This window comes from Podarcis cretensis (assembly GCF_951804945.1).
Source record: "Podarcis cretensis genome assembly, chromosome: 4".
Lineage (NCBI taxonomy): Eukaryota > Metazoa > Chordata > Lepidosauria > Squamata > Lacertidae > Podarcis > Podarcis cretensis.
In genome coordinates, this window is record NC_137173.1 from 54,187,410 (window position 1) to 54,211,954 (window position 24,545).

The following is a 24,545-nucleotide window of genomic DNA, read 5'->3' on the forward strand; positions in this document are numbered from 1 at the left end:
GAGCTGCAAATGTTTGCAGGGTGAGTTTTGTGGCCAGGAAACACTCCGCATCAAAAGCATAAGGCTCATTGCATTTCAATACACTTCAGGCTTATATCCCATGTTCAATAACTTCCATAAGGCTAAGCTTCAAAATTGAGCAGGATCTGAATTACCTGAAACCCATTCATTTAGCTGTTACACCACACTGTGAGTTTGATTGTAAATTACTCTCTTGGTGCCTAGATATATATATATTATTTCCTGTAAAAGTGCCAGTAAAATTCAATTGTAACCCCCCATCCCCCCCAAAAAAGCTTCTATTGGGAATCAATGATGAGCCATTGCTTGGTGAGTTTTTCACTATAGTTAAACAAGCATAATGGACGGCTTCTACTACACAAGATTAGTGACCAATTCTATAATGAATAGCAAAACATGCCAAAATCATATTGGATGCCTTTGAAAAAAGTGTAAGATTATTGCAAAGGTAATTATGGGGAACCAAGAGCACTCTGCTTGGCTTGCCCCCCTCTCTCTTTATCTCTTTATTCCGTTTCTTGTATAATGTATACAATGGCCTGAACAAACTCAAAGTATGATCAATGTTGATAATTTTAAACTGATTTTTTGTAAATGAAAAGGCCTCTTATCCTAGGTTTCCCCACAGTGGCAGCATTACGTGCCATGTACAAGTAAGGAGTAAATACCTAAAAGCATACTATTTCTTTGGCAAACTAATTGCACAAACAATATGTTTTGAATGGACAAGCATTAAACCATAGATTTATAACAAAACAAAAACTAGGCATTTTGTTCACTAAAATCTTTAGTTTTAGATAATCAGAATGGCTTTGCCATGATGTGGAATATTATCAAGATACACATGTGATACATATGTGCTATTAACACTTTATTAAATTTTATAAAGAAAATTTACACATTAATAAAGAAGAATTACAATTGCATGGAAAACACTCTAAACTTATGGCAAACAGAGGTGCCATTTTTAGCAGTTGTGCCTTTTATAGCATTTTTAATCTGTAGTCATTGGAAGGTGATCATATTTACCTCCATATCAGGTAAGATTTACCTGTTGATTTCTGCAAATCATATTCTGGCAAGAAGCACAACAGTGTAGGCCATTTTTTCAGGTCACTTGCAACCCAAATAATATAGCCTCATACCACAACATTAACCGCCCCTCCCCACAATGAGGTGTTCCTCTATAGAGGAATTGTAGGTACAATCTTCCTTTTTAAAAATAAAGGAAATTGTTGGTTTAAAATAATACAAAAGTTATATAATAACCAGAAATTACAGGCACATTCAATGGAAATAATTAATACTGAAGAGCAAACACATTATTTGAGAAGAGCAGCTGTGTAAATTAATAATAGGAATCAGTGTTGTGTATTTGGAGGGGGGGACTACTGATCTGTAATAGGTCTTTTTTCTGCAATTTGCATTCTATGAATTTTCACAGCAAGTTTCTCACTGATTTGAATGGATGTGAATTTATCTAGCTGATTTAACACAATAATGTCTAGGTTCTAAAATACATTGCATTTTGAGAGACACAACTTTAGAACTAGGATGCAGAATGGTTTCTCTGAAGGAATGAAAAGAAAGTACCAAAATTAAACATATGTCACACATATGCAGATAGAATTAACAGAGGGGAGTACCAATACTAAAGAAGTTAGCAGGGGGAAATTCAGTTTCAAGAAGCAACGATTAAATATAGAGAGACAAGGCTTTATGGTAAAGAGCTTTCAAAAACAAAAGCAAGGAAACAGTAGAGCTTCAAGAATGGAAAAGAAATGCTCTGTCGAGCCATTGGCTTCCAAAATACTTGTACATACCGGTAGGTTCATTTGCTCTAGGGTGCCACCTATTGATGCATTTTATCCAGAATCATCCTAGCATTAGCAGTGTATCTTTGTGTCCACCCCCCCCCCCAAAACCTGGCTGCCTTCTTTGAAGTTGCACAGTCACTCACAGCTATTTCTAATTGCTACACCAAAGTAAACACCTTCCCCAAGTCATCAGTATGAAGTGGCTAAAAGCCACCCAGTTTGAGGTGCCTTGTTGCAGCACACAAGGAAATAATGTGGCTAGCATTACATTAAACTGACTTGTCATCTTCCATCCCATAAGGACCAGTAACTTGTTTACAATAGGTTGGAAGGAAATACCTAACCCCATGTGAAATCAAAACAACATTTCTGGTCTGTAGTTAAATTTTCCTGTTGGTTTTAAGAATATGTTTGTGGAATGAGGCTTAATTTACTACTTCTTTTTTGCCCAAATTCCTTGTGGAATTCCTTCCTTATGGTGGAAGTAGATCACAGGCAGCATATATCTCCTTCAACAGCTTGATTCTCAAGCTGGAAGCAGCACCTGCCAGTACAGAATAGTCTTCCAAAATGCACTGGATTTCTAAATGCTGCAGGTGCACTTTTCTCATTATTCTAAGGGGGTTGAACAGAGGCCGTGCTGGATTTACATATAAGCTAAACAAGCTATAGCTTAGAGCCCCACTCTCTTAGGGGCCCCAAAAAATTTAAAGGAAAGAAAACTGGACGTACATTTCCAAAATATAAGATAAAAACAAATAAAATAAAACCCAGATACAGCAACAGTGTTTTGTGTTGTGTAGGCTCCTATGATCTTTGTTATGTGCAAATGGCTTTAGATACCTATTAGGTCCATAAATTACCACATAGCATATATTCAACACAAAAACAGTGACAATTTGTTGTTGACAAAGGACAGCTGGACATATAAAAGGCCCCATTACCTTCAGTGGCTTAGGGCCTTATCAAACCTAAATCCACCCCTGAAGCGGCAGGGGATGTACTTTTCTTCTTAAAAAGGGTAAATATAGGCCACAAACTGCTTACTTTCACAGTTTTGGAAAATTCAGTATGATGTCTGTAAGATTAGCTGCCCATTTGCTAGGAAGGGTTCACTTCAGGAATGTGACTGGTGGGCTGTTCTACAGCATGCTGGTTTTCCAAGACAATGCTTGATTTATAATTTTCCATCACCTTGGCTTTCAAGCTGGCCTTGTCCTTCTTCCGCCAAATGTCTGTGGCAATGTACACATTGTACGGGTCATTTGAATGTTCAAGCTTTTTGGAGCGGATGTAGCTCATCATTATTCCGAATGTGAAGAAGCCAAAGAAGCCAAGCAATAGGAGTATGTAGATGATTTCCAGATGGTCATTTGTTGCAACGACTGGTGCAGCTGTCGGGTGGCTGGGTTTGCTTTCATAGTCTTCTAGCAGTTTTGAAAGGAGGTAGTTTAATGCTGTGTTGTTGGACACCATTGCCATTGTCCTGTGAAGAACTCCTTCCTTAAATTCTGATTTCTAGAAGAAAATTGGGAGGGGAAACATGTTAAAAACAAAATATGGAAATAATTATATATAAATAGTATATAAACGGACCTTTTTATTGGTAAAAAAGAGATGTCATCATACTGTATTTTGAATGAGAAATCAGGGGCCGGTTCTCAGAGGCTTTTTCGTAATGAAATCCCATGAACCAAAGACCAGATGAAATACTTACCTTTACCGAATGAAATGTCATTTGCACTAAAATGCACCAAAATGCACTCCTTGTATAATGATGGATAAAGCTATTGCTTCCAATATTCCCTTTTTAGTGGAAGAAAAATAAAGCCCCCAACATATACAGCTATTCTCTCTCTCAGTATGTATTCTGCTCAACATAACAGATCCACTGATCCTCTCCAACCAGCCTAAAGTGCTGCCTCTTCTACTTTGTGACAACTGGGGAAACCCAGCCAGATGGGCGGGGTATAAATAATAAATTAATAATAACTTGAAGCTTTCCATTGATTCTGCATGCTGAAGGCACATCTGAATTCTAACAAGCCAGTTCAGAGGAGCTAGTCTCTCAAGATCTCCACACAGCAAATGTGGGGAATTATCCCAGAGATTGTAATTGCAATATGCATATAAGACTTTTTAAAAAACATTTCATTATGGTGGTCTTGCAGAAGACCTCTTTAATATAATTTTGGTACTGCATTGCTGCTGCAGTTTTTTGACCTCAATATTAAATTAAAATTAAAAGCCACACTGACATGGATATTGTTCCAAAACACAAGCATCCATTTTGCCTACTATGAAACATGACAGCTAAGTCTTGTGCACTTCCAGTAATTTTTTTAAAGGCACACATGCACAGATACGGAATTACTAATGCATGCCCAGAGTGGAAAAAAGAACTTTGTGCGGGGCAGGAGAGGTGTGACTTAGGGGAGGAGCTTAACAACACAGCTTAAATACATTCCACTGAGCTCTGCCCACTGGTGTGGATGGCAAGCGATGGAAAAGCAATGAACATCCATGGCTTGGGGACGACGACCCTTAATCTGAGGAAATTAATGAATCAGTCACATACAGAGAAAAACTGGATCTGTATGACCAATTTGCATTATAGAGCTCCTGCCTGGAAACACCCAAGGTCTCCCTCCTGACTGGCATTAACTTGTCCCCATTCCTCCTTTTGTATTTTCTTCCTCTACCTCTATCACCTCTATCATTTCTGCTTGCCCACCTTTCATGATGCAATTTCTTGATGTCACAATAACCTCTTAGGTAGCAGAGGCCCTTCTGAATGTCACTGGCTTAGGTGCTCTGATGTCACAAGGAGCTAGCTAACTTTGGCCCAGGGAGTCGAGCACTTTTGCAGTCACTGGAACCTTAGAATTTCAATTCTGAGTCCATGAGCATTTAGTCAAGCCTCGTAATCTATGGCAGTATGCCATGTATTGTGTGGTCTCAAGCCTTTGACAATCTCTGTGTGTGCACAGAAGAAAGAGGATGGGATTTGGGTGCTGTTGTTAATAATGAGAGGTAGGACATATAAGGCACTGCCTGCTCCACAAATCAATAGATTAAACTGCCAAGGAACACAACAGAGAGACCCCCTACAGGACAGATAACCTTCATTAAATTGTGGTTGCAGTACACTTTCTTTCCTCTTCAGAGGGGCATTGCCATTTTTTACTATGGATATTGTCAAAGTTTGGTGCTTAACTGGTTAAGGAAGCTGGAGATCATTGTGGCCTTGGTCTTATCTTGAGAGCAACTCTTCTTAGTTCTCTGCTCATGCTTTTGGCACGTAGCTGGACTCTTGAGTTTCACCTGTAGGTCAGGAGATCAACACCGGACAAGAAGTCACAGGGTGATCTATGATAAAACCTTCCGGCCCCCTCCATGGGGTGGGGATCAGCTGAGTAACAGTCTGGTGCCTGTGTGTCTTGCATCTTGCTCCAAAGCCCTAACCCTAGTTGATGTTTTATTTTAGTTTGTGTGTAATCAGCCCAAACAAAGTTTTGTATGTTTTCTATTTTTGGTGTGGGTTTTCTTGGGAGAGGGTCCAGCTTCTGGCCCCCTTATCTTGACAGATACTAGAAGAAAATATTCCACACGGGGCTATGCTTTTATCTCTTCTTAAACAAGGCAAGCGCTGTGGCTGCAGTTTTAAGACAAAAATTGGCACAGAGAGAGAGCCTTCTCAGCCAACTTGCTGTTTTCCTGCTGAAAACTGGCCCGTTTCCCCTTATTGGGGGGGGGGGAATGCATTTTGGGGTAATCTTTGTCAGAAATTTCCAGGGCAAAGGGTTAAGAAGCTCATCTCCCTTCATGCTACTCTTCTGATTCAAACTGCAGCCTACATGGCTGCATATTTGAAACTGTAAAATGGCAATAATGGAACTGCATATAACAGAATGTTCCATATAGTGACCTTTACACTGGGAAATCTCCGTCACGTGGAAAGAGTGCTGATTCAAGTTATTGTAGCTTGAAGAATGAAATCTCACCCTGTTGCAATTGTGAAATCCCTTTCACAATGTCTCTTTATTACATGAGCATTAAGAAATAAGTCAATTATTTTTTTTTAAGAGAAATTGTTCTGACAGGTTGGTTTTTGGAGGGGACGCATGTCTGGGTGGATCCATTGCTAAGTGGTAAAACACAAGATTTGTGTGCAGAAAGTCTCAGATATGAAACTTTGGAGAGGGGCTGCCGGTCGGTGCCAGTACTGAGCTAGGTGGCCCAGTGGTGTGACTTATTTCTATTTATTTCTAATAAAACCTCTAAGGAGGGCTGGCCCAAGCTGTTTTGATGTCTGAGGCAAAATCCAAGATGGCGCCTCCAGATTCTGACAGGATGGCCAATTGAACTTTACTTCAACACTAGCAAAGGGGCAGTATCCTTCACCATAGGCTAGGTTTTGAAGTGCATAGCAGTCTAGCTTAGGGGACTCAGGAAGAACCATGGAGACTGGTGCCCATTGGCACTGGTAGGGTAGAAGACAGGGAGCCCAACAGTAGAAGATGAAGCCAGAGCCCACCACAGGCATGACCACCCTTTGACTGCTTGTAAGTAAGAAGCTAGGAAAAGAGGGCTGGTTGTGGGTTGGGGTTGTTGCGGCAGTGCCAGATTTCCTCTAAAGGACCAGCCTCTTCAGAGGGGGGAATGGTCTGGCAACTGCTGCCTGAAGCAGCTGTCGCACTCTGCCTAATGGTAGGGCCGGCCCTGCCTCTAAGCTGTTTATTAAAAATGGCTTGGTATAAACCAATTTCCCATGTTGCTCTGATTTTGGTTAACAGGGATATAATACAAGTTGTGCCAGAAGCAGTTTAGTCATGCTGGCCACATGACCCGGAAAGCTGTCTGTGGACAAACTCCAGCTCCCTTGGCCTGAAAGCGAGATGAGTGCCGCAACCATATCATTGCCTTTGACTGGACTTAGCTGTCCAGGGGTCCTTTACCTTTTTTTACAAGTTATGTGATGAATCATTTTCAACTAATGAGTCCAATCATTCATTTATACAAAACTGGGGTATCAAACCATTGACAGTGGCATGCTTTAGTATAGTTTCAGAATTATTATTTTTTAAGAAAACTACATGGTCGCCAACAAAAACATGTCCTAAATTTTGAAAGCAGGTACTGTTTGTAATTCAATGTGGTTTTATTGTGGGGAAAGCTATGAGCTAGCCGACAGCAGGTCTTAATGTGCTTATAGTTATGGAAACACAGAGTAACTCTGTCACATACAATTTCCTGATTTAAATGTTAAGGGATGGATGTGGAATGTGTTTCCATATCTCTATTGTGAAGGGGAAAGAGGAAATCAGCACTGAGTTTGGAATATATTCATCACTTGGAAAGTTAGATGGCATCTGAACTCACTCCAAGCAGAAAAGACATAAATTGACTCCAGTTAGTAGGTACTGTATGTCTAGCACTCTTGTTAGCAGCATTCCCAGATTAGAGAGGGTGGGGCTTATTCCAGATGTATGGCTGCAGGCTAAGGACATTCTCAATACACTGAAATAGTATAGGCCAGTGATAGCCAGTTCACGGGAGGAGAAATGTATTTGGTCCACATTTTAAAGAGAACTGATCTAATTAGCCAACTGGAGCCTTGCCCCATAGACCTCTGAGTCACAATTTCATCCCTTTTATGGGGAATTGCTAAGTGTTCTGTATAGCCTGAAGGTATGGCTGATATCAAAAAGAAACTAGATCTTTAGTATTGTAGCTCCAGCTCTATGAAATCAGCTTCCAGTTGAACTCAGACAAGGAACTAGCATTTTTGCTTTTAGGAAACAATTGAAAACTTATCTTGTTAAGAATATGGTCGTGCCTTGGTTTTCAAACAGCCTAGTTCTGGAACGTTTTGGCTCCCAAAAGAACGATCAAAACCCAGAAGCTTCTGCGGCTTCTGATTGGCTGCAGGAGCTTCCTACAGCCAATCAGTAGCTGCACTTTGGTTTTCGAACACTTTGGAAGTGGAATGGACACCGCGGGGGGGCGGGGGGCGCACTTACCGTGGGGCTTGGCCTGCAGTGCGCCCAAGCCACGCGTCTCTCCTGGGAGTGATGCAGTGGCTCGGGGTCCCGCGCTGCCCAAAATGGCAGTGTGGGGTTTACATCCACTAGGCAGACTCCGTGGGCAGCTCGCCGCGCCACCCCCGTGTGCATATTGCCCTGCCCCTGCCGCTCTGTGTGCTGGAGCAGCTAGCTATGCCACTGTTGGGAGGGGGGGGTGAAGGTTTGTGGCAGCAGTTCTTTTGAAACGGCCATGCTGTTACACATTCTAATTTGTCAGCTTCCATTCCCAACTTCTGCTATTCTAAATATTCGGTACCCCACATTCCTTGGGATGTGTGTTTGTCATGTTAGGGTTGGACTGGGTGCATAGTGTCAAAAATGGGTTTTTGTTTTTACTGAGTTCAACAACATTGCAGGTGCCATATGCTCAGTGGCGTAGCGTGGGTTGTCAGCACCCGGGGCAAGGCAAGTAATTTGCGCCCCCTAACCTGTGGATTTGCACCCCCTAACCCTAACCCCCAGATGTTGCACCCGGTGCGGCCGGCCCCCCCTGCAACCCCCATGCTACGCTACTGCATATGCTCACCTGAGTACCTTTGTGTTCAAGCCCCAGGATCACATCATACTCTTGGTATCAGTTTTACATAAAATTGATCATAACTCTTCATAAATACTGCTTGTTACTTGCTACTTTGTTTAAGCCACACGTAAATTGTGAATGTTTTCAACTGTGTGTACCTGCTCTTTACAGGACAAGGAGAGAATGTAACAGACTTCTGTAACTAGAAGACCATAGAGAGTGAATGGGATTTGCTCAGTCCCAAGGGAGCCCATGGAACTGCTAGCTACATCAACTTAATTTCCACTAGCATCTCATTAAAAATATGTGCTATTACCACATCTAACAGTGTCCATTGCATGCTGCCATTGTAACCACTCCCTTGTAAAGCTTGATAATTGTAACATTATGAACTCCGTTGTTATTTTACTTGCCTATGTGAAGATGGTCCCGTTTCCTGGAAATTAACTACATTGAACTTTTAGGGAGTGCTGAACAGCTTCCAAACAACCTGAGGGCACAAACAAACTCCCTTGTGTCTCCAACTCCCTACCCCCCCCCCCCAATCTTCAGTATACAAGTTATGGGCGCCTTTGGATCTGTGTTCCAAGTAACACAATGATAACACCTATTTCTAAATGCCACACCTATTTCTAAAATTAAACTTTAATATTTTCATACCAAACAATTCCATTTTTTAAACTCACACTTGTTTCCAAATGGGTATATAGGAATTTTGAGAGGGGAGTTATTATACTATCAAAAATGTTTGCCTGTTATCATTCCAGTTCCCAGACAGAGCACCCCAGCTACAACAAAACAAAGCAAAAATTCCTGGCAATGCTACCTTTGTGTCTACAGGTACACTGAGCTGAAATTCAGTACTCAAATTGTAAAGTGTCAAGCAGTCTATGGAAATGATATGTAAAGGTAAATATAAATGTATTTATTTATTTGTAATCTACTTCTTGTTTCAAGTAGTAAGGTTCTTTGAAGCAAGGGTTCTTCCCACTCTTACCGCTTCACATGGGAATTTTGTTTCACAATATAAAACTGCCTGAGGAAAAAAAGGACACAGCAGAGCAGGTGCCACCTTTTGCCCAAGATGCAGAAGCACAGAAGGGGAAAGATGTATGTGTCTGAACAAGAAGATGATTTTAAGCTAGGGCGGCAGCCTATCTGGAGGAACAAAAAGGCTGTCAAGCAAACAGGAAAACATGCAAACTCACCAAGCTGTGTGAAGGAGGGAGCCTGCTACCTGGATGCTGTGAATCAGGCTCTCTCTCTGAGCATGGCTGTGAAGAAGCCTGAGGTCTGGGTGTTAGGAATCCACACCATCACACCGTGTTTGCTGGGAGGGACCTGTCGTCTGGGTACGAGTGGCCAAACTCATACTATGAGTGCACAGGGGAGGAGCTTATAAACAGGTGGTAATGCAGTTCCATGAAGAGGAAGGTGACACAGAGACACAGATTTCCAGGTGGAGAAAGGATTCCAGGCAAACAAAACAAGAAAGGAAGTGTGCCATGTGCTAGGGTGAGTCTGCTGCACATGCAACACTAAGCAATTCTGTACAAAGAACTCTTCAATGAAATTACACAAAGGTCAGGCCAGATTAAAACAGCTCACCTTTTCCTTTGCCCACACCACCAGTCTTGTTGTACTTGCAAAGTGAAGCTGCTTTCTTTCACTGCAGGGAGTAATGGGAACAAATGTAAATGGGCAAATGTGCCAGAGCTGAAGCCAGCGAAGTTTGGACATGTCCTTATCATTCAGCCTACAGTTGTCCATCTGTAAAATGGCAACATTAAGGATCTAAAATGAAGAATGAATCAAGGATTGCAAAGACCTTTGAGCGCTTGAAATTTTGATGCAAGACCATGGGAAACCTCTTTGCCTCCAGCATACTGTTCTACCTAGTACACACTCATCTTGGACCAAGATAAGCCCTTTCTTTCTCCCTTTATAAAGCAATGCCTCCATCTTTCCCCCTCCTTTCTCAGCTCCCCTTTATATTTTAATAGCTTTTGTATTCATCTTCTAATGCCTTGGCACTCCAGGTGCTACTGAACTGCATTGCCCACCTGCACATGGCAGCATGGCCTGAAGTGAAGGCGGATGGGAGCTGTAGTCCAGCAACACCCAAAGGGGGATCGAACCTGTGACCCTGGCATCATCAGCACCACAGTAACAAACTGAGCTATTCAGGCTCCAGAAGGCCAAAGGTTTCCTGCCCCTGTTCTAGCTGGAAAACTACACGCCTTTTTTTAGAACAAGCAACTGTGTGTGTGATGTGTGTGTGTATGGATTTTGAGCAGAGAATAAAGTAAACATAAAAGGGTTAACAAATATATGGACCTCCAGCAGGGAGAACACCTTCAGAGGTGATTTGGGGTTCATCCACATTTACTCACCAGTTCCACATTGTACCTCATCAATTTATCCCCTGGATTTGGGAAAAGACTGTATGGGAAAAATTAAGCAATCCCCTCTCAACTGCTGTTCATCAGCTGAAGATTGTCCTCTCCAAGGCTGCTTTTCCCGTACTCTTGGGGCGTTGTTATAAGCACCCACAATGAGCTTGCACACTGACTCTTAAACCTTTCTCCTTTCCTGTAATCACATTTGCCTTCTTACAAGGAACAAGGAAAGAGATTGTGTCTATTTAGGGTGAATGCTCCTCAGGAACCCAACAAGAGTAGGGAAATAAATGGAAAGGTTTGCAGCAGAAATTGAGAAACAATGAGGGATAATGGTTAAAGAACCCCCTTTTTCTACAAGCTGATCCCCTGTTCATTCCTCAACTGCTTTTTACCCCCCCCCCCCCAAAATACGAATGGAAGTCAAGGACTCTGTAGATAAAGGACTACGATCAGGACTGAATGTAATTGGATTAATCAAGATTTTGGAAGCAGGAAGAAATAAGAACTTTGCACCCCAAAACCCAACACATGGGAAGTCACACAAATTGAATAATTGGCTTTATAATTGATATATATTTGGATATGAATGGTAATTGGATACTGATAATGTGGCTGTTATTGGATTTTAGTAATTGGAAATTAAAAAAAAAAATATTTAACAACAACAACAACAACAACAACAACAACAACTCTTTTTTACCACAAGAACTAGATGCTGGCTTTTAAATATATGCATTTGCATGTAACAGAAAGGTTTCCCTCAAATGAGTCTAAGCACAGCAAATAAAGTGACTCCTTTGTTATCATGTTAAATCCAGTTCAGCAAAAAGCAAACTAGCCCTTTTATAGAAACAACTTCCTGTTAAAAAAAAGTGCTCATATTCGGTGACTTTTATTAAAGAGAAAACAGTTTCCAGAAATTGCTTCTACATTCAAGCAGGTGAATGCAGGTAGAACTACTCACTTCCTTTCATTACAAGGAAAAATAAATGTTTGCCACCCGTGACTGGGCTGTGTCCACTTACTTGGGATGAGTAAAGGGATTATTTTGACTGGAGATCTGTAGTGTAGGAAAACGGCAGGCTGGTGATTCATGGCACAGGAAATGCACTGGTGCAGTTTTCATGAGCACTGAAATCACACAAAGTACAAATATATCTGTATTAGTTCACTGTTGAGTGATTAAACACTATGTGGCTTAGGGCATATGTGAGGTGGGGGACACACAGAGAGAGAACCAGTTCTTCCAAATTGGGCGTGCAAAGGCAAAGTTTTGTATCTGCCTCAAGCGTATGCATTAAATTCAGGTGTTTGTTGGTGCATGTGACTAGATAACCACATGCGACTGGCCTGCTCACTGTTATTGGGAACTGGAGGCGGAGCCTAATTTGCAGCCTGACATTAAAATATCCCATGATGATTAATGTGTTTATGGCTAAAAAAACTTTTCACACAAGTTCAATGAGTATGACTTCCAAATAAAACCTCTCTCCCTCAGATAATTTGTGAATTGAATTGTGTAAATGGTGTCTCCCTGACAAGCTACACATTTCCTATGTGTGCTGTCCCTGAGTCCCAGAGCAGTTGCCCAAATTAGGCACGGTTGTGGCAGAAAAGTACTGATGAGTCTGATAAAACTCACACAACAGAACAAGCTGGAAGACTGGTGGTGATGGTAAGGAACTGGACAGTTACTGGTGAAGCAATCTCACCAATAAATAAATGAAAATAAAGTAAGATTCACTAGTCTTCTTCATTTGCTCTACATTTTTCTGCCTCCTCCGTTTATTTATTTTATATTTCTACTGTACTTTTCCAGGGGAATGGCCTGTAATGTAATGGTGCATTACAATGTAACCAAACTAGCATAAATACATTTTAAAGCAATTATCATAAGAGCAATTTATATAAAGCACATATAAAATATGTTGAATTTAAGATAAAAAATCTCCCAGTTGAGATCAGCAAAGGCAGAGCAAACAGCAATCGCTGTGAATGTAAATTGTTTTAAACTGTTTCTAACATTGTATTTTAATTTGTGTAACCTGCCCTCTGACCTTGGGGTGAAGGGGGTGAATAAGAATGACAACAATTCAACACTGTTAAGAGCAGACTTGCTGAGGGTCTGAGAGCAATAATGGAGAAGAAATCTTACTTGGTAAAGAACTGATAGTCTTCCTTTATGAACTGAAGTGCACAAACTGTTTAGGAACCACAGCAGCTCTTCTTGTGGAGTCATTCCTCTTCCACAGCAACTTGGTTCACCTATGGTGACAAATCTTCTCTGATGAAATATCTCTGTAGGATGGACCAGAACTCTCAGTTTTGAGCTGCCTGCCCTGGAAGAAGAGTGACTATGTTGGCAACTGAAACCTAAACGTGGGCAAAGCTGGCCATTTTAAGTTCTCTCAGTATTTTTCCAATTTTCAGTTCAGTTCTCCACACTTCCACATCTGTTTGTGTGTTGTTGTTTTTTAAAAAAGTCCTCATGAAAATTCATCAGCAGATTTCTCATGATTTGTATGCTTGTGCGCAATGTTGCCTAATGTGCACATTTTTGCAAAGCAATGTTTCTGAATATAATGCATTCAATGCAATGTTATTTTCACTAATATACAGTCATACCTTGGAAGTCAAATGGAATTTGTTCTGGAAGTTCATTCGACTTCCAAAACATTCAGCAACCAAGGCACGGCTTCTGATTAGCTGCAGGAGCTTCCTGCATGCAATTTGGAAGCTGCAGAAGCCGTGCCGGACGTTCGGCTCCCAAATAACATTCGCAAACTGGAACACTCACTTCAGGGTTTGTGGCACTCGTACGAGTGCCAAGGCATTCGGCTTCCAAGGTACAACTGTATGCATTTTTATGCAGACTTTATCCTGGTACATGCATTTTTGTACACATTACTTGGCTGGATAACTGCATTGCAAAATTCAGAGAAGGGCAAATTTGGATGCTTTGCTGTGTTTCGGTTCACAGATGGCTTCAGAAAGTGCAGGTTAGGTAGGTCTACCTGTAAACATGAACTGAACTGAATTTTCCCCAAATCCTTACAGAAACCACAGACACACATTTCTCTCTGAACACAGAGACATCGAGAGGAAAATTTGTAGACTATTGGACTAAGAGTGCATACTCTTCTCGGAAAAACTAGAAAACTGTTTACATAGAGCTTCTCTGGGTGCATCGTTATACACTTTTATGTGACAATGACAGTCTCATAACAATTGGCCAAGAAGCAGTGGAACCAGGTGAGCACTGTAAATGGCTTCCCGGATTTACTCATGCTGAGTTAGTAGAACTTGAGTCATTTGACCTGGGCTTCAGCTGTTCCAGGAAGAAAATTAAAAAACATATGAGACAGCATATGCACTATACCCGTAAAGCGCATTCAAAGTGTATTTCTTCACCTCAAAGGATTCTGGGAACTGTAGTTTGTTAAGGGTTGCTATGAATTGTAAACCTGTGAGGAGTAAACTACAGGCCAGAATTCTTTAGGGGGAAGAATGTGCTTTAAAGGTATAGTGTGTATGCAGCCTGAATATTCAGATTTGTGTTTTTTTTAGGGCTCTTCCAGATGGAGGTGTGTGGGTTTTGTTTGTTTTTCAGTTCAAGTTATCCTGGTTAGGTGTGTTTGACTGTCAAGCCACATGCTACAGTGTTGTGTAATGGCTAAGAGAATGAACTGTTGAAGTCCCAGGTTCAAATCTCACCTCAGTCCTGAGTGTATATATGAATGGTGTGATATTTTTCCATACATTGAGGCTGCAGCAAAGTTACCTATATTTTAAAATGTGACATACTTAGTGATTGATGCAAAAACCAGTGAAGGCCTTTTGTGGTAATGTGGTTAGTGAGGAAAACAAGCTTATTCTCAATCTTTTCAGAAGACAACAACGCCAACCATTCAACATCTTGTTCCATGTCTATTGAATTTGCATATCTGAAAATCAGCACGGAGAATTCGCTTGAGCAGATGCATGAATAGACAGAGCCTAACAGTCCTACTGGGGAGGCGGGTGGCGCTGTGGTCTAAACCACTGAGCCTCTTGGGCTTGCTGATCGGAAGGTCGGCGGTTTGAATCCCTGCAACAGGGGGAGCTCCTGTTGCTCAGTCCCTGCTCCTACCAACCTAGCAGTTCGAAAGCACATCAAAGTGCAAGTAGGTAAATAGGTACCGCTCTGGCGGGAAGGTGAACAGCATTTCCGTGCGCTGCTCTGGTTTTGCCAGAAGCGGCGTAGTCATGCTGGCCACATGACCTGGCAAAACTGTCTGCAGAAAAACGTTGGCTCCCTCAGCCAGTAAAGCAAGTTGAGCACTGCAACCCCAGAGTCTGGATTGTAAAAAGAAGTGTTCTGTGCTGTAAGAGGAACCGTGAATGTCCTACCATTCCACAGCTGGTGCAAGTCTATGTCTGCATATACAGTAGTATATACGATATCATATACAAATACCTTTATCTAGCTACCAAAATAAGGAGTAATCCAAATCACTGCCAAAACAATGGATTATTTCAGAGTCAACACAACAAAGCCACACCTGATACATTTACCAGAAAGGCTTAAAATTAGAAACCACACCCTAAAAATACCATTCCTTGAACTAGCACAAATATTTGCACAATGTAAAATCTTCAAATTCAAATTATTTAAACCTGAAATGGACACAGTCCGAGTATGTGGTTTCAACCAACATCAATGGGACAATCAATTGGAACTATCCAACACTTTGTTTGTCACCTCCATCCTATGCATTTCAGTATGGTGTGGCACATGTTGGTGAAATTGTCACATATACAACACACATGTGACACTTAAGGTCAGTCTAGGTGTGATGTAGGAAATCTGTAATCGGTTCTCCCAATGTCTTCTTTTTTTTAAGATTTAAAAGCAGCTGAGGGCAGGGGCTACATTTGACAGACTACTTGAAAATGGGAAAGGGATTAACATTTTCTCTCCATGCCATTTCCTCAGCTTCAGTGATGCTGCCTCTGAAGCTACAGTACTGTAGCCTATTTCCCATGGAAGCCTAAAAAGGACAGGTATCTATATTGCACCAGTCTTTAGTCCCATCCATTGGAAGCAATTTATTAGGGAAACTGCATGAAGGGAAAGTGTTAAAGACCTCTCCTAGCACTGCAACCCTGGTCCAGTTTCGACCACCCAACAGCTACTTTTAAGTCTTGGGAAAAGACCCTGGGAGGCCCAGTCACATATCTCCCGCATCATGTCTAGTTTGACCTTAGCACATGTAGAAACTGGAAAGTTTGATGTCATGGCTCATTCATCCACAATGAACTAATAAGAATGGAAACTACAATCTATCTAACTTCATCTGTAATTATGTCTGCAGTTCCAAACTGGTATTTCACATTGGGAATAGGTCCAGCACTGGCAACATACAATGCACGATCTGATATCTTGATGAACAATGAACAAAAGCAGTGACTGCATTTACGCCAGAATAAACAGGTCCTTTGTGTCACTTGGAAATTGTTGCTTCAAACTTGTATATCTTAAAATTGTAATGCCTCAAAAATCTTTCCTACGTTTAGCAAAATGGCTGCGTCATCTAAAATGGGGTGGAGAGGGTGATGCTAGACTTTGGCCTACCTCAGCATGTCAATTCTAGGAGCTGGTAAACTATGGCTAATGGTTCAAAAACTTGGAACCTCCATTTTTTTTACTTTGACCAGCGGTGCTGTTGGGGGGGGGGGTTAGAAATCCAGGGCCCCAAATACAGTATGGCTGACTTACCACATTTTAAAGTAAGTGAAGCAATTTGCATTTAGCATCTGAAGAGGGAAAACACCAGCAGGACCATTAAGTTCAGAATCTCAATTTACCCAACTGCACCATGGATTCTGACCCTGATTCAAGCAATATTTTACAACTAGGTACAGTAGGTGCTCGCGGCTGATCAGTAATTTCACAATTATCAAGACCATGTGCAGTTGCTGTGGCCGGAATCACTAGGGTTGCCAAAGCCCTAGGGATGACCTGCATTCTCCAGGTTTGCCTGGAGGCAAGAGGAGGGCTTGAATCTTCAGGTGAGCAAATGCAAGTTTAATTTATATTTTAAAATTAGGAAGACTGTGGATGCAGCTTGCAAGCTTCAGGCGAGCAAGAGCTGGCTGCAATTTCTTGCGCAGACTCTCAGGGAGGTATGCCCTCCCCCCTCTCCCAATAAACCATCATCTCTGGGGCTCAGTTGTGGGAGCGCAGAGAAAGAAAAAGAACTGGAGTGGGCTCCAAAAGGGGAGGGGGCTTTGAGTGCAGATGCATGCTTGGCGCAATGTGTAAGGTTGTAGGAACAAGCAGAGCATGTAAAGAGCAGCCTTTGCTGCCTGCAGTAACGCCTGGCCTGGCCTGAGGACACTTAACTCCTTCTGGCCCAATGCAAGCTAGCTAGAGTATGTGTCCCCTACCCAGGCTCCCTATCTTCAGGTGGACCTGGGAACGCTCCTTTTAGCGGAGGTTTCTAGCTTGATTTTCTGCCAGTGCTGTGTTTGCTCATTTGTTAGACTTTGTGTCTTTTTTTATTTGAGTGACATGCTCTCAGCGACTGTGGTTAATGCTTAATACCATCAGCAGGGTCCCGGTGACATCACCAGGGAGCCACCCATAGGGCTCAGCAGGGCTTTTTTTTCTAGAAAAAGAGGTGAGTTTTTTCAGGGGGGGACCTGCCCCCACTGAGTTGTTGAGATTTTTTAAGGGAGAGGACTTCTACTCTTCTCCCACTCACCCCGCTGCCGCAGGGGAAAAAATTAAACTTCTGGCCTACAATGTTGCCTTCTGCCACAGCTGCCCTACCCCAATCGCTGTGCCTCTCTCCGCCTCCACCATGCAGCCAGTGGTGGAGCATATGCCCGCGCTGCCCAGGGTGGGCTCACTCCCAAGGGGGTGGGGTGTGCTCCCAAGGGGGGCAGAGTGCACTCCTGAGGGAGCGGGGCACGGAGGGTGCCTTCCCAGACGCGGGATAGCTGCTTGGGTGCACGGAGCGGCCTGCACCCTGCAGCCGGGGGTGGAGCAAGCCAACGATGGCGGATATTTGGCACACCACCCACTCGTGACTCCCAAGCCTCCCTGTCAAAATGAAGGGGGAAGGGGGGAATGCAGCTGGCAAAGCAGCACAGCTCTGCCACTTCTCCCCGATGGCTCTGGGAAGGCTCGGGAGTTGCGGGCACACTGCACACCAAATGTCACCCCCCTCGGAGAAGACACCCGGCAGGTCTGCCCCACTGCCCCCCTTTCTCCGCCTCTGCATGCAGCCCCAAGCGCCGTGCCGCACTCCACCTCTGAACGGCACCTCAATGCTACAGAGGTGCCAGAACACAACAAAGAGGTCCTGGAACTCAGTTCCGGTGAGTTCCAACTGAAAAAAAGCCCTTTGTCTCAGGTTGGATGCTCCTGCCGTGTTAGCCCTAGGTCACACTGACCTTAGCTGTGAACTTCTAAGCTCTTAATGTTGTTTTCAGGACAAGAGCTGCCCTGCCGTTGAAGTACAATCATGCCTTTATTTCATAGAAACTGTGCATGTTGTCCTATTTAAAGGACAATATGCCCTTTTCCCCTTGGGCAAACATCTCAAAAAATAAGAACAGTTTTCAGATGCTCATTCACACTGTTGCACATTGTAAACAATACAACAATACGCCAGGGCTAACAGTTCCGCATTTTATTCTTACATTGTCACTGAACTAGAAGGAATTATGTTCTGAACTACATGGGGGTGTTTTGCCCATCCCAAGGATGTCCCTGACACGCACCATGACTTTCTCCCATTCAGCTCAATGGATGTTATTCATTCCTGTGGGCAACAATGTACTAGATAAGTAATCTGCTCACCAGCTCTGACACTGAGTGGCCAGACTATCACAGATAGTAGCCCTAAGGATAATGCAATGCCCCTTCCCTCCTGAAGGAAGCTCTCAAGTTGTTAAAGGACAGTCTGTTTCCAGCAATTCACACTCAGAAAACAAAGAGGGGCCAGGTTCAAGAGCAGAGAAGGATAAGAGAAGGCACTGGAGCACATTTTCTCTTCCTCTGGCCCTCATGCCAAATGTGGATAGTGAATTTTCCTTTCCCCCCCTTTAGTGTAGAAAGGCTTTCTATGGTTTGGTGAGGCAGTGTTCATGGTCACACTGGAAAAGGACCCCAGGCTAGTTCACACAGTTACAGTTTGTAGCAATTCTTAAACTACAGTGCCTAGAATTATTTGAGAAAGTGATGTGCTGTGTCTGTGCTTTAAAGGTATAGTATACATTGAGGGATTTTTATTCAAAGGGTTTGGGGCTAAACTATACATGACATTACTCATGTGTTTACTTAACTCACACATCTTAGAAAAAAAAGCTTTTAGGATAAGATCTACCACATCACCCTTCAAAGTGTTCGTTAAATGCCGCATGTTTGGCACACAACATCCTCCGCATGCAGATAAGTCAGAGAGGCGAATTTTATCAGCCCAGACTTGCCACTTGCTTACTGAAGGCGAACTGCATCATTCTGAATCCAGCGTTTATGGGATAGCCTCTAAACACACAACTGATCCCTGAAGCAGCAGGGTTTTGACTTGTTTTGTTGCATTGAAACACTTCTGGATCAGGCCCAGCACCATCAATCCAAGTTATATGTCTTTGGAATAACATGTGAACATACCTTCTTAATTTAATGTGAACCAATAGTGGCTTAGACAGTACTAAAAGGATTTGCCGCTTTCGGGATCAGGCTCTATGAGTCTTCCTGCTCAGTTGTTTTTATATATATATAAAACTCTCTTATGCTTGTCAAATAAACTTCACTTGCCACTAAACTGATTGATGATGTTCTCCTTTTCTGCACAGTTTACAAAGCACGTAGCATAATATAATTCCAAAGCACCACAAACGGTGTGTTACTGTAGCCCAGCCTAGGATTGTGTGCTATTTATTACATGGCTGAGAGCTGCAACCTGGGAAGGGGTTGTGTTGTGGAGGTTTCCCCCCCCCCCCCTTTTTTCAAAGGGAGCAGAAGGGTGAAGAGAGAGAAAAGGGAAAGAATCCCACTCTTGTCAATCTAGATATGAAAGACTATGAATATGCCTGGGGTCACAGATGCCTGAGGTGAGAAAGGAAGACTTCTGAGGAATGCAGCAGCTGTGTGTTTCCAAAGCATTTTCCTGAGGAGAAGTGGTTTACAGTGCTGCTGAATTATGGTGCCCACTGAGCCACAGGAAGGTAGCCTATGACACAGAACTTGCCTTGAGTGGGGGGTGAGGTATTTTCCCCAGATATTATCTTTGCCTGAGGAGGAAAAAACTGAAATGATAATCGGATACCTGGGCCCTAATCCTTGGAGTTATTCTCAGTACATGCAGGGAGGGAGGAGAATGTCTATAACAAAGGAGCTGAGTATATGTGGGGAAAAGGATTAACATACTACCAGGAAGAGAAGAGATAAATTTATCTGGGGCAAGGGCCAGTTCAATACATTTTGCTGCCTGAAGCAAAGCACACACCACCCATTTCATGTATCTTTCTTCTTCTTCCTCTTCTTCTTCTTCTTCTTCCTCTTCTTCTTCACCAGCGATCACTTATAGTCGAGTAAGATTGTCTTCCAGTCTTAACAGTGAATCCATACATGACTGTGGAGGCCAATTCTGGATTCACATGTCCTTCCACAGTGGGGACATAGGTTTCCGGGTGGGAATTGAGCACAGTGAGGGTTTGTCAAATGTGCCTTCCTCTTAGCTTGTTTTTCCTTTTTGCTCTGAGTTCGTGCTTCTTCAAAGTCCATGACACCTTTAGTAAAGGCTGTTCTCCAGTTGGAGCACTCACAGGCCAGTGTTTCCTAGTTATCAATGGTCATACATTGGTACCTCGGGTTACATACGCTTCAGGTTACACACTCCGCTAACCCAGAAATAGTGCTTCAGGTTAAGAATTTTGCTTCAGGATGAGAACAAAAATCATGCTCGGGCCGCGCGGCGGCAGCGGGAGGCCCCATTAGCTAAAGTGGTGCTTCAGGTTAAGAACAGTTTCAGGTTAAGTACAGACCTCCGCAACGAATTAAGTACTTAACCCGAGGTACCACTGTACTAGATTTGTTAAGATTTGCCTTGAGAGCATCTTTAAACTAGAAGTCAACTGACAGTTGAATCCTACATCAAGACTGCTTACTTCAAGATTCCACTACACCTAAAAGCAGCAGGCTAGTTTAAGGGGTGTAGAAAGGAGAAAGAATGGTTCTCCCACTGGAGGGATGTTGAAGTCCCCCAAACATTAGTGTGAGGACCTGCTCTTAAATTTGTTCATGAACATGTTGATAAATAATCTTGAGTTAAGAACTGCAGCTTCCTAAGGACACCTCATCAGATCATAGTGAAATTCAAACCAAGGATTTTTTTGGTGCATAGCAAACACTCCTAGCCATTATTCTACACTAGCTGCAACATAAGATTTAGTTACATCAGAAAAAAGCAAGCAAACAAGAAAGAAACACAGTGTGGTTTAGTGGAGAAACCAGGAGTGGACAATCCGTGGTCTAATTTCATGTGACCATTGACTTAATTTTATGTGGGTTGGAAGCATAGGCGCCAACTCCTTGGGGCCTTGCACCCACAAAATTCCCCATGAAGGGACTGGGCACCCACAAATTTCAGTGCCAGGGCCATGTATGCTTCATGGCATCCACAGCGCTAGGCACCCACAGTTGTGGGGCCAAGTTAGCACTCCTGGTTGCAAGGAAAAGAAAAGGAGTGTGTGAGAAAGAGAGATAAAAAGGGAGGTGTCAGCAAGAAAAGTGGGGTTGCACCCATCTTTGGCTCTAACCCCACCCGTTTTCAACTCTGGCTCTGACCATTTTTCATGCCAGTCCTAGAATGTAACAGAAAAACAATTGACTCCCCTGGGATTAGACCATTAAGTGTCAAACTAGGACTGGGAAGACTCAGGTTCAAAATGACACTCCAACAACTAAGTGTCCTTGGGTTAGTCACCTTCCCTCAGTGTAATCTGCCTCACATGGTTGTTGCGGAGTGTGTTTATGTGTATGTACAATACTCTACATTCCTTGGAGGAAGAGCAGTATATAAATAAAATAACGTGAAAAGAACTGATAGCTGGTCCTGAAATGCTACTTATTAGAGGATACAAAGATAATCCTCTTTCCCCGTCTGCTTGAGCCTCAGCTTAGTATCCATTTTGTCCCAACATCTTTTGATCAAATTGTCCTTTGCCTTGTCAAGGAGAAACCTCAGGGGATTCAGCTATTTCATAATAGTAAATACAGTAAGGAATCAGAACATGTGGTCAAAAACAGAAGATACAAACAGCCTAAACCATAACAAACAAATTGGCACTGGTGTACATAGGACATCATGCGCTGTTATACATTATGTTCCTGGGATTCATGCCAGAGAACATTGAAAGACAGACCAACCCTCTAATGGAACTATTGGTACTCTAGATTGTATTCGGTTTGAGGAATGAAAGCTGGAGCTAGGGGGGAATGAAATTACAAGGTGCAGCAAAATATATTATTATAATAACTTACTTGTTAATTGTAATAATTTGTCTTTGGAACTTGACAAATCATGTTCTTTTAATCTTAGGGGTGGGGACTGCATATCCACAGAAGAATTGCATAATGTTAAGTGTCATTTACTTCGTCCAAGTTGCCTGTCACAAGAAGTGCCATTCATTTTTGTTATATAAAATGACAGTCCTTTTTAGCTATTGTTCAATTAACCTTGACAATTAACATTATCAAAATAAAAGCTTAAGTGTGTGTGTGTGGGGGGGGGAGATATTAGAAGCAAAATACACAATGAGTTAGTTATATTTAACAGTTCCTTCTGCACAGCCTTCTGTGTGCTTGTAACAGATCTGGAAACTTAGTTTTTCATCACATGTAGGTTTATCTCATACTTCATAAAATTTAATAATTCTTATGGGTAAATCAATTAAGTGTGTTGACATAAATGACCCATTTGCTTTATATAGTAGGTATGAAAGTCAAAGCTAGAGGCAGTATCATAAAAACAGAGCAATTCATTTGAGAAACCAATAAACAGACTAGATTACACTTGCTCTCTGCAATTTTGTATTGCCAGGATCCTATCTTCAAGGCATGTCTTGAAGACAGGTGACTATTCTGAGGTGTGGCTTAGGGCAAAAACGTGGATCAGTGATGAATCAGACCCTGAGGTTTCATTCCATATCACTACTGACCTGAAGGACAGAAGGACCATAGTTCTATGGTATAAAGCAAACTGTTGCAGCAACAGCAGAATCAAGAGCTCAAACTGAAATCAGGAATAGTCATGTGAAAACAGCAAGTAGGTGGATAGCGAAAACACACACAGCATTTATGAGATCAAGGAGTTGGCATTACAATTCCACCAAATGCAAACAGTGTAAATGTGGACAGTACAGTATATGTCTATTTGGACATATAGTGCATTTCCCTATGAGCTTTAGTTTGCCATTAAACAGCCCCCACCAGCCTGCCTCCTTACTTGCAACCATTCACGGGGTGACCCTGTCTGTCATTGAGTCTGGCTCCACCTACTGTTGGTCTCTCTGCCTTCTGCCCAATGGGCTGCAGCCACCACTGAATTAAATGAAAGGTAATATGCATTGGGGCAATATATATATATATATATATACCCAAAACACATTTAAACTGATGGGGTTTGAACTGGTGGTGCTGATCTGGCAAAGGTATCTTGGTTTAGCGAGTAAATAGTTCAGTAAGTTCTTGGGATCATATCAGTTCAGACTCCTCGTGATATGACAACAGTTTAAAAAGCCAGTCAGGGAGAAAAGATGCATTAGGAGGGACATTAGATGTTTATAAAATTATTCACAGCATGGACAAAGTAGATAGACTTTTTTCTTTCTGTCTCCCATAATGTATTTCCTCATACAACACTTAATTTTTGGAATTTACTGCCATCTTTTTAAAGAACGAATGTGAGTACTCTACAATAAGCGAGAGTGGAGGGCAGTGTCCAACTAAACAGTTTTGCTAGTGCAAGCAGTTTGGACTGCACAACAGCCCTCTTTCTCCTCTCCTGGCACCCCTTCCTCAAGCTCTTTAAGGAGTGAGGGGAAGGCCAGGACAGGCGATGTGGAGAGAGAAGAGAGAGAAAGAGGGGATGTTCTTTGGTAGGCAAAAGCGCCCGCATTAGTGGAACTGTTCAGTTGGGTACCACCCTTCATCTCCAGCATGCTGGCTCTACCTACATCCAGAAAAATCTTGGTTATATTATTCAACAAAGATGAAAACAAACTAGGTAGGTCTAATAGGAAGACTGAAAAGGGGGTGGGTAGAGTGCGGGGACAATTTTATTGCTCTCTGGAACCACCAAACCAACATTAAGAGGGCAATATGAGTGTGTTCTATGGCTAAGAGAATTTGAAATGCTTTTGTTTTTTTGTTTTTCTGCAATCTCACTTTCCAAGATCTAAGTTTAAGCTTGGCACCATCTTTGCTGCTCTGTATCTTGGGTAATCTTATATGCAGGGATGACGCTGCTGTAAACACATCAGCAGTTATTTGGAGGAATCCAGGTCAGCCAAGCTTTTATGTCATCCATAATGTCAAGCTGCCAGTGATTTATACCAAGATGCACTGTCATTCTGGCTCTAGCGGAAACAGATTGCTGAGTGGGCATTAAGTAACACAAGTAAATAAGCTTAGGCACACGGCCTT

At 42.4% G+C, this 24,545-nt stretch overlaps 3 protein-coding genes across 3 annotated transcripts in view; 2 read left to right on the plus strand and 1 right to left on the minus strand.

Annotated features, from left to right (window-relative positions):
* The window catches only part of KCNE2 (potassium voltage-gated channel subfamily E regulatory subunit 2), a 221,928-nt gene that overhangs the window by 52,806 nt on the left and 144,577 nt on the right, over positions 1-24,545 (plus strand). The gene's annotated exons all lie outside the window — the stretch shown is intronic.
* CLIC6 (chloride intracellular channel 6) overlaps positions 1-24,545 on the plus strand; it is a 136,769-nt gene that overhangs the window by 40,175 nt on the left and 72,049 nt on the right. The gene's annotated exons all lie outside the window — the stretch shown is intronic.
* KCNE1 (potassium voltage-gated channel subfamily E regulatory subunit 1) lies at positions 874-13,303 on the minus strand. Its single transcript, XM_079974980.1, has 4 exons — positions 13,002-13,303; positions 11,872-11,977; positions 10,053-10,113; positions 874-3,356 (listed from the first exon to the last, which is right to left on the minus strand). Coding segments are annotated over exons 1-4 (585 nt in total). The 5' UTR covers positions 13,003-13,303; the 3' UTR covers positions 874-2,939.